The sequence below is a fragment of the Elephantulus edwardii genome, unplaced genomic scaffold (assembly GCF_000299155.1).
Source record: "Elephantulus edwardii isolate Elephantulus edwardi_28Jun2011 unplaced genomic scaffold, EleEdw1.0 scaffold00126, whole genome shotgun sequence".
Classification (NCBI taxonomy): Eukaryota; Metazoa; Chordata; class Mammalia; order Macroscelidea; family Macroscelididae; genus Elephantulus; species Elephantulus edwardii.
In genome coordinates, this window is record NW_006399876.1 from 2,349,119 (window position 1) to 2,358,794 (window position 9,676).

At 63.5% G+C, this 9,676-nt stretch overlaps 2 protein-coding genes across 2 annotated transcripts in view; both read right to left on the reverse strand.

Moving 5' to 3' along the window:
- Positions 1 to 2,833: 2,833 nt before the first annotated feature.
- On the reverse strand, positions 2,834 to 3,760 carry INS (insulin). Its single transcript, XM_006893212.1, has 2 exons — positions 3,574 to 3,760; positions 2,834 to 2,964 (listed from the first exon to the last, which is right to left on the reverse strand). The coding sequence occupies exons 1-2, from the start codon at positions 3,758 to 3,760 to the stop codon at positions 2,834 to 2,836; spliced, it is 318 nt and encodes a 105-aa protein (XP_006893274.1).
- Positions 3,761 to 6,532: 2,772 nt separating this feature from the next.
- The window catches only part of TH (tyrosine hydroxylase), a 9,902-nt gene continuing 6,758 nt past the window's right edge, over positions 6,533 to 9,676 (reverse strand). The window contains exons 8-13 of the mRNA XM_006893369.1: positions 9,119 to 9,254; positions 8,318 to 8,387; positions 7,844 to 7,900; positions 7,569 to 7,664; positions 7,336 to 7,469; positions 6,533 to 6,692 (exon numbers count right to left, since the gene is read on the reverse strand). Of these exons, the coding sequence (XP_006893431.1) occupies positions 6,533 to 6,692; positions 7,336 to 7,469; positions 7,569 to 7,664; positions 7,844 to 7,900; positions 8,318 to 8,387; positions 9,119 to 9,254 (653 nt within the window). The remainder of the gene's footprint in view (positions 6,693 to 7,335; positions 7,470 to 7,568; positions 7,665 to 7,843; positions 7,901 to 8,317; positions 8,388 to 9,118; positions 9,255 to 9,676) is intronic.

Sequence of the window (9,676 nt, forward strand, 5' to 3'; positions counted from 1 at the left end):
CCAAAGCTCCCTCCAGGACACAACCACTCAGCCTTGTGGTAGAGCCAGGGGCCCTGCTCCCCAGCCCGTGCACAGACCTGGCTGGACAAGGGCCTGGGAAGGGTCTGGAAGAGCAGCCAGTTTGCCCACGGTGACTCGCCGGAGGGCTGGCAGTGTACGGCTGCTCCTCGGACGCCCAGCCCTGCTAGCCTGGGCTGAACAGCAGTGTGGAACTCCAGCATCAACCATCTCTCAAACTTCACACTCTGGGGTTCAGATGGGCCTCAGGTCGCTCCCACCGCCCTCCCCCTGCAGCTGGGGGATTCGTGACCAAGCCTGGACAGGGCGGCCCAGGGGAGGGCCCCTCACTGCCCACGGTGGGGGTGGGGAGCCCACACTCGGGCATCAAAAGCCAGGCTTGGGCCCCCCCTGCTGGCGCACCTGTGCATGGACAGTCCCACCTGCAGGACGGGGCTCCCTCAGAGACCCTAGTGGATTTGGGGAGGCGGTGGGCCTTATGGGCCCCCAAAGCTGATTCCAGGTGCCCACGGGTGCCCCCCAAAGCCTGGCTGGGAACAGTTAGGCCTCAAGTACTGCCATCATGTCTCCTGAAGTCCACTGAGGGGCCATCTGTGCTGGGCTGGCCCCGGGTCCTCACGAATTCCATTCCCAGACAAGACACCCCTGCAGGCTCTTCTCGCTCTGCTCAGGCCTGGAGGCCAGTGAGGATGGTCAGTATTTGCTGTCAATGCCATCGCTGAGAAAGCACATGACCCTTGGTCACAGCCAAAGCTTGGTCCTGGACAAAATCTAGGAGGCCTGCCTGGAGGCAACAGGGTTCCTGAAGCTGGGTAGGGCCTGTACTGAAGGGTCAGTCCTGGGGACAGAGCCAAGCTCACAGAGACTCCAGATTCCTCCCAGGAACAGGTGTCAGGGGATAGAGGACACATGTGGAGGGTATGTGGGGGGGCAGCGTGCCCAGACCCCACCTGGGGCCATTCACACATGCAAGGGGCCTGGAGTCGTCAGGGAGCAGTGAGACTCCCAGGTTCAGACACACACCCTCTGAAGTCAAAGGCGAGGGGCGAGGGCAGGACAGCCTCCCCCCTGTTCACAGAGAGTCGGGCGAGGGGGCTTGAGGGTTCCTGTCAACATGAGGGTACTGTGGTCAAGACCTTGGATCTGACTCATCTCCTCCATGCCGATGTTGGCCCTTGTCCTCTACCCCTGTGAGAAGGATAGAGGGACCACCAGACCCCTTGAATGCATATCCTCCCCCCAGGCGGCTTCTCGAAAGCCCTTCCCAGTGGGGAGACCAGAGCCACACAACTGGGGACCAGTGAGGACTGGATAAGGTAAGTCAGGTCCCACCACAGCAGTGAGAGACAGGACAGTGGAACGCCACAGGCAGGGGACAGATTGGCCATGTGACTGTTGGTGAATGCGGCTCCCTGGCGGGAAGATGGGATCGCGGGCAGCTTGGTCTCCCTGCTGTTCTCATCTGGCCCACCCACTCAGAATCTGCAGGCCTCGGGGGGACCCACAGGCCTCGGGGGAACCCTCAGGCCTCAGGGGGGACCCTCAGGCCTTGAGGGAGACCTGCAGGCCTCAGAGGGGACCCGCAGACCTCGGGGGAGAATCTGCAGGCCTCAGGGGAACCCACAGGCCGCAGGGAGGACCTCAGGCCTCAGAGGGATCTGCAGGCCTTGTGGGAACCTGCAGACCTGGGCTTCCACAGCTTCTGGTTTGTCACCACAGGGTTGGGGCAGGAGCACCACCACCCCGAGCCTGCCCCTGGGGTCTTCCTGGCCAGCAGGCCTGCTTTGTCCACTCTCCCAGAGCAGTCAGATCTCCTTGGGCCACCGCCAGGGCCCTGCTTAGATGGACATGTACCTCAGCACCTGAGGACCAGCCGCATCACCACCAAGCTGACTGCTGGTCTAGACTCCCCAAGATGGTCTAACCACCACTACCTTCCTCTTCAGATCCAGTGGCCACCTCACTTCTCCTCCTGACTGGCCCTGACCCTGCCACGGACTGTGACCTCTCCTTTAGGGCGGGGGTTCAAGGCAGCCGAGGAGAAGGCTGAGCGGGAGCCCTGGACTGCAGAGGGGCTGCCCGGACCTCGGGGCCCCGCACAGGGTCTGTGCCCACATCGGGGCCAGTCTGCCTGTGGCCGAGACCACCTGGACTCAGGTGCCCAGACTGGCTTCTGCAGCCAGCGCAGCATATGAAGCCCAGAGCTCACGGCTACACTCACCTCGGCCTGAGCTGCAGGGGGTGCTAAGAGGAGGGCTGGGGGCACCCCAAGCCCTTGAACAAGTGTTTGTAGCTACCAGGTCTGGTCATGTGAGTGGCCTGGCCCTGCCTCTGGGTCCAGTACATCCTCAGCCCTCGAGACACTGGTTCCACGGCCCCCTCTCGCTGTCCAACATCGCCCACCTCGGCCCTCGCTCCTGACCACCTGGCCCCTCTCTTCCAGGCTACCAGCTGGACAGCTCTTCCCAGCCCAAGTGGACTCAGTCAAAAAGAGAGCCTGAGGGGCTAGGAACCACATTCTAGAATGTTCTCTCTCTGTCTCTGGGGTCTGAGGGCCCAGGGTCGAGCAGCGAGGGCACGTGTCCCTGCAGCCTGGACTCCCAGGGACTCTGCAACCCTCTGCAGGCCTGAGGCAGGGTGGGGCAGAGTTGGGACCACCTCCAGTCTACAGTCCTGTCACTGCAGAAGGTAACGACAGCTGGAGGCCACTCGGCCAGGAGGTCCGCCCCGCCGCCCCAGCCATGGGATGGACCACAGACACAAGGACGCGCAGAGCAGGTTTAGGGTTTATTGGGCACAGGGCAGGGGCCCGTCTCTAGTTGCAGTAGTTCTCCAGCTGGTACAAGGTGCAGACGCTGGTGCAGCATTGCTCCACGATGCCGCGTTCCTGCCGGGATCCTGCCCCCGGGAAGGGCTGCAGGCCTGCGCCCAGCTCCACCTGCCCCGCTGTGGGCCCAGAGGGGAGAGAGGGACAGGGTGGTCAGGGGAGGTGCCCCCACTGCAGCTGAGGGGACAGGGCCTTCAGGGGACAGCACCCGCCCACTCCACAGCCAGGGGAGACTGGGTCTGCACCCCCCTTTCCTGTTCTATGAGAGTGGGAGTGGTCCAGGTGTGAGTCCTAGAGCCCAGGGCAACAGCACAGCCTGGACCTCAAGCAAGCGCCTGTACTGGGCCCTCGCCTTTACTTGGCCGCCCCTGGACACCGGGCCCCCGGACGCCCCCGGACGCCCCTGGACACCAGGCCATGCCTCAAGAGCTCTGGTTGCCACTCCTCATCTCACCACCTGAGATATCCTGGGAGTTAGTCGCCCTCCACACAGATGCTGTCCTAGGAAGGAGGGGTGGGGTCTGATCTGAGCACCCCCTGCCCCCAAGGACAGCAGCTCGACAGGCTGAGTACCACCGGCCATAGGCTGTGTGGTCTCAGCCACAGACGCTGCCCTCATCCGGCCAACTCAGTCACTGACAGGGGACCTGGATTTCCTGTCAGAAAAGATCTCCATTCCTCCCAGGACCCAAGATCCCCCTTCCGAGAGAGAGGCACTGGGGGCTTGCCTGGTGGGTCTTCCACGTCCCGGCGGGTCTTGGGGGTGTAGAAGAAGCCGCGTTCCCCGCACACCAGGTACAGTGCCTCCACCAGGTGGGACCCACACAGGTGCTGGTTAACAAAGGCCCGGGCAGGGGACGGTGCCCAGATGGCCAGCAGGGCGAGCAGCGGCAGTAGACGTGTCCAGAGGGCCATGGTGCGGGTGGTGACCTGGGCTAGGATGAGGCCGGCCAGGGCTCACATCCTTCCCAAGAACCCCAGCACTCGGCCCTGGGGCCCCCGGGGAGGGGTCCCGTTCCCAATAAAGGAGAGCCTGCACTCAGCACCCAGCACCCCTGTACTGGATCCCAGGACCCCCAGAAGAGAGGTCTTGTCCCTGCCCCCCACTAAAGACCCTTGGGAGGAAAGAGACCTCTCACCACCCCCCACCCCTCAAAGGGCCAGCACGGCTCCCAGAGCCCCTCACACCTGCTCGCTGGTAACCACAGGTGCAGTGGTCTGGACAGCTTGGGTGCTGGGCCCCCTGGCTTTATAAGCCCCCCAAGCCCACTTCCCCAGCCCCCAGCCTGACACCAGCCCATTAGGGCCTAGGGGGGTGTGGGTGGCAGATGGCCAGAGGGGCTGAGGCGGCACTTTCTGGACCATTTCCCTACAGCTGGACTTGCGGGCATGTCCCTCGGCGTCAGCACCTCTCAGCCACAGGGTCATTAGCGTCCTGAGGAGGGACTTGATGACTGGACAGTGTCCCGGTCCCAGCAGGGGGCATCGCGTCTACAGAGCAGACCCCCACCAGGACCCAACGTGTTCCCACGTCAGAGAGCGAGCCGGGGGTCAGCGGGCAGCTGCAGGCTTCTCCAAGGGCCCACGCACAGTGGTTGGTGGCAGCGGGCAGCTGGGAGGCCCTTCTAATACACACGCTGTGAGGGAGGTGGCCCTGCTGCTGTCCAGGAAGGGACAAGTCAGCTGGGAGAGTCCCTCAGGGACCGCTTCTCTTGGCCCCTGTCAGTCATCTTTAGATTTGGGGAGCCAACCCTGGCCCCTCCATGTGGTGGTAGCCACCAGGAATCTGTGAGCTTATGACCTTTGACCTCTTCTGCCATGAGTCGCATGCCCCTTGTCCTCCCCTGGGGTGCCCCGGGATGAGCACCCCAGGGGGCACCCAGAACCTTCCAGACCCTTCCAGTGGGGTGAGGAGCCCCAGATCAAGAGGGGTCCTGGGATAGCTTGTGCCCCAGCCCCTCTGTCCCCTTCACTCAGGGCTCCAACCAGCCCTGCGCCCACCCCATCAGTGGGGCCTGGCCCGGGGCTGACTCCATGAGGCCCACCTCACCTAAGCCTTGGTTCCCCACTCTCAGGGCTCCCTCGACAAGGCACCAGCTGGTATGGTCCCCCTTCTGCCCCCCAGTACCCTCCCTGCAGGTACCACACTGCCCCTCTGATGCCCCCCACTGTCCCCTTCTGCCCCCCACTACCCTCCCTGCTCTTCCTGTTGCTCCCCACTGTCGCCCTTCGGCAGCCTCAGACAGCAGGTTCTTCTGAAGGGACGTGAGGGAGGGGTGGGCCTCCCAGGTGGGCAAGCTGGAGCCAAGGGATGCTGGGGGGATGGGTGTGAGGGAGGGACGGAGGTGCTACCAACCTCAGGTTGAGCACTGACCCTCTCCCCTGGGTGGTCACTGGGGTCACTGTTCTGCAGAAATGGCCCAAGGGTAGAACTCCCAGGCCGAGCACAGACAAGGTGCTGGATGGGAGGACAAGGGGCCACACGGGAAGGGAGGTTCTGCCGGGAGGGTTTTGATGGATGAGTAGGAGTGTGCCAGGATTGGAACCAGTAGCCGGGCAGGGTGTGGCTGGCTGGAGTGGGCCCGCAAGGCCTCAAAGAAGGGCCAAGGCTCCGCTCCACACAGGCTGCTCCCAGAGCCAGAGGAAGATCGCGGGAAGGTAGAGGGTGGCGTCCTCCAGGCCCTGAGACCCAGTGTGTGCTTCTTCACAGGTAAGACCGAGGCCTGGGGGGCGGGGGCGCCCAGGGCCCAACAGAGTGTAAATCCCTGCCTCCATCAGCATACATTTTGGGGAGCACCTATGGCCCCCTCTAGTGTTGGAGTCCTGCTCCCAGGCAGCTTGCTCAGTGGGGTCAGGAGGCCAGAGCTCATGCACAGGGACAGGCTGCCTCTCCTCACCTTCCTGTGGCGCTTCTGAGAGCTGGGACACCCCCCCCTTCCTGCCAGTACCCCAGGGGACAAAGAGGCAGGGCTGGACCATAGGCCATCTTCAGAGACACCCTCCAACCCCCCATGGGGCAAAGGAGCAGGGCTGGACCATGGCTCTTCTTCAGAGACCCAACAACCCCCTATGGGGGCAAAGAGGCACCCCCCACCCCAGAACAGCTCTGACTATCCTCAGACCCTGGCCTCCAGGTCACCGGATCGTGTGGAAAAAGGCAGTCCTGCACGTCCCTCAAAGCTCTGGGGAGCCACTGGGCTCTAAGTGGGTGTCCATCTCCCTGGAGAGGGGGACCAGGTGGTGGGAACGCCACACAAGCAAGTCAGAGCTGGGCTGTGTCCCCGTGGAAGGAGGACAGGGCTGTGGGGGTGTCACATGGGGAGGTAGGACGGGACTGTGGGGTATCCACACCTAGAGGGAGAAGTGAACAGAGGGGTGTCCTTGTGGGGAAGGAAGACAGGACTGTGATGTGTCCCCGTGGGGATGGACCCCCAAACCATCAGCTGAGGGCTGTTTGAGTCCTTTATTGAGATTGCAAAGGGCTGTCCCAGCAGCAGGGACACACACACTGGGGGGTTTGGACAAGAGCACACAAGCATGCAGGTGAGTGCTAACACACACACACGCACGCACACACCTGGACAGAGCGGGAAAGCGGGAGGGGGCGAGCACGTGGTCAGCCCCTCGAGTGTGCCAGGGCTGGTTCAGGGCCGAAGGCCAGCGGGGAAACCCCTCCTGTGCGCCCCCCTAGCGTATGGCGCTCAGCGCGTGGCCTAGGGCTTGCAGGTCGCCCTGGACGATCTCCAGCGAACGCTGGATGGAGCGCGGGCTGTCCAGCACCTCGATGGCCTGCGTGTAGGGGTCAAAGCGCACGGAGAAGGGCCGTTGGATGCCAGCGGCGTAGCTCCTGGGGGGCGGGACTGCGGTCAGGGGGAGTGGCTGAACTCCCCAAGGAGCATCCTGCCCTCTGTGACAGCCAACTCCTCCAGGAGAGGACGGAGGAGGCAGGGCAGTCACCCATGGCTCTGGGCACTTCCCCAAGTCCAGCTCTGCCTGGAAGTCCCCCAACTCCCTCCTGAAATGACCCTTATGTCACTGAACCCAGGGCTGGAAGTCCAGCCCTCCCGACATGAGCATGGCTTGGCTACGTTTCAGTCATACACATACCCCGCTGGTCAGCTGTGGCAACGGCAGGCCCAGCCAGCCTGTGTCCAGTCAGAGGCCGGGCTGTGTGTTTCTTCTCCCTTGTGCCCACCACTGGTCACTGCACCCAGGAGTCCTCTAACTCCTGTTTCCCACTTTCCCACCCAACTACCCTCCAAAGCCCGGACACTCCTCCCCTTCCCCCCTTCCAACTAGGCCCCAGCCACCCAGGAAGCAGAAAACCAGGGAGGTCCCCCCAGATCTCCAGGAAGCTGGCAGCACCCATGACCACCTCCCCCTAGACTCTTCACGGGTCCTGCTGGGGCTTTGGCAGTGGGGACATGGTGTGAGCACAACAGCGTCCTGCACTGTGACTGTCCCCAGCCACAGGACGGCAGGGACTCTACCTCAGCTTGTCCCTGGCGTCGCTGAAGCTCTCAGACACGAAGTACACTGGCTGGTAGGTCTGGTCCTGGTAGGGCTGTACAGCCGCGGCCTCGGGGTCGAAGGCCCGCACCTCTGGCTCTGCTGACAGCGAGTGCTGCGCGGGTTGGGGGGGGTGTGATTCCAGCACGGATGCAGCCCCCCAGCTGCCCGCTGCCTGGAAGGGCCCCCGCCGAGCACAGAGCCACATTCTCACCAGCAGTTCCCCGTAGGAGGACAGCAGGCCCGCCCCGTAGGCCTTCACCTCACCATTCTGCTTACAAAGGCCGAACTCCACCGTGAACCAGTACAGCTTGGGAGCACAGAGGTGGGTGGTCGGGGACAAGCTGGGGCACCACAGGCCCTCACAGCCACCCAGGACACTAGCAAGGTGTGCCACATCCTCCCCCGGGGCAGCAATGAGCCAGTCTGGCGAGTCATCATGCCCGGGCCCCCGAGGTGCACCCCTCGCCGGCTCCAGGGTGGACTCACCGTGGACAGCTTTTCTATCTCCTCGTCCGATGCTCCCAGGGAAGCGAGGCCTATGTCCTGCAGGGGAAGAGGGGGCTGACCCAGGACAGCTGGGGGGAGTATGATGAATGGGGTGCTGGGGCATCAGCAGCACCTGCCGGGTGACCTTACACCCCCAAGTCCAGCACTGTATGCTGCTGTCCCACCAACCCGACAGCAGGTGGCAGCAGCGGCCTGGCCCCTGGCCCCTGGCCCCGTCTCTGCAGGCAACGAGAGAGAAGGGTCCCTGACGTTTCCATGGAGGAGCTGCTCTAAACGAGCAGGGTCTTTGGTGGCACCATGCATTAAACGTTGAGTTGCTAGCCAAAAGGTCAGCTATTTGGACCAGCTGCTCCAAGCAGGGCCCCACAGACCCTGCTCCAGAGTCCACACCTTCCCGTCCCCACCTGCCCGTCAGGCCTTCTCGCCTGGCCAACCCGCTGACCCTGGAAGCACCTGGGAGAACTGGGCGAAGGTCCTGTTAGCCAGCATGGGCACATGTCCCAGCAGCTCATGGCAGCAGTCCCTGCAGAGGGAGGGAGGGGCTGGAGGGCGGCAGTACCCTCTGCTGTCCCCACACCGGGTCCCCAAGCCCCCTAGGGTGTTATGGGTTCATAGGTGTGCACCAGCGAGGGAGCCCCTCTCCAAGCCCAGGCTGGACACTCAGGGCTGCGGGAGGCAGGGTGGAACCCCCAAGCCTGAGCACTCATGGCACAGGGGTTCAGACACTCATTGCTGGGGGTGCATGGGTGAGGGGAAAACCCTTAAGCCTGGAATCAGGAAGGTGCATAGGTGAAGATGGACCCCCCCTAGGCTCAGGCAATCGTTGCTGGGGGGGGTCCATGGATGAGGGCGCTCTCTGCCCTGGGCTCTCACAGATGGGTACATGGGCGAGAGTGGACCCCAGGTCTAGGCCCTGTGGCTCTTGGGGGGTGCATGGGTGAGGGTGCCCCCACCCTGGACACTCATGGCTCAGGGCAGTGCATGGGTGAGAGCGGACCCCAGGTCCAGACCCTGGGGTTCAGGGAGGTCTGTGGGTGAGGGGGCCCCACCCCAGACACTCACGGCTCAGGGGAGTGCATGGGTGAGAGTGGACCCCAGGTCCAGACCCTGGGGTTCAGGGGGGTCTGTGGGTGAGGGGGCCCCACCCCAGACACTCATGGCTCAGGGCAGTGCATGGGTGAGAGTGGACCCCAGGTCTAGGCCCTGGGCTGCTGGCGGAGCATGTGTGAGGATGCCCCCGCCCGTGACACTCACGGCTCAGGGGAGTGCATGGGCGAGGACGCATGGCGGATGTACTGTGTACACTGGAACACACGGAAGGCCAGGCTGGCCAGGAAGTCCCTGGCAGACAGCAGACCTGCCACCGGCCGGAGCTGGAAGCCTGTCCTCTCTGCAATGGGCCATGAGCAGTAGTCAGGGATGAGGAAGGGGTGTCTCAGGGTGGGGTGATGGGAGCCTGGGGGTAACACAGGAGGGGAGGTCATGGGGTACAGGCATGTCAGGGGTGGCATAGACTGGTACCAGGCAGAGGTGACATTGTGTGAGTGTCACCAGGTAGGAATGTTACAGGGTGAGACCAACAAGCAGAGGGGGGACCAGGGAAGGGGTGGCACAGTGAAGAGATCAGAGGGGGCACAGGGCAGGGATGTCCTGTGAGTGTCCTGTGTGGGCACATGTGTCCAGTGAGGGGTCAACACAGGGTAAGGGGGAGACAGAGTTGGGTATGTGAGGGTGACACAGGGCAGGGTGTCCAGTGTGAGAGTGACAAGGGCAGGGTGTCCAGGGAGGGGGTGACACAGGGCAGGATGTCCA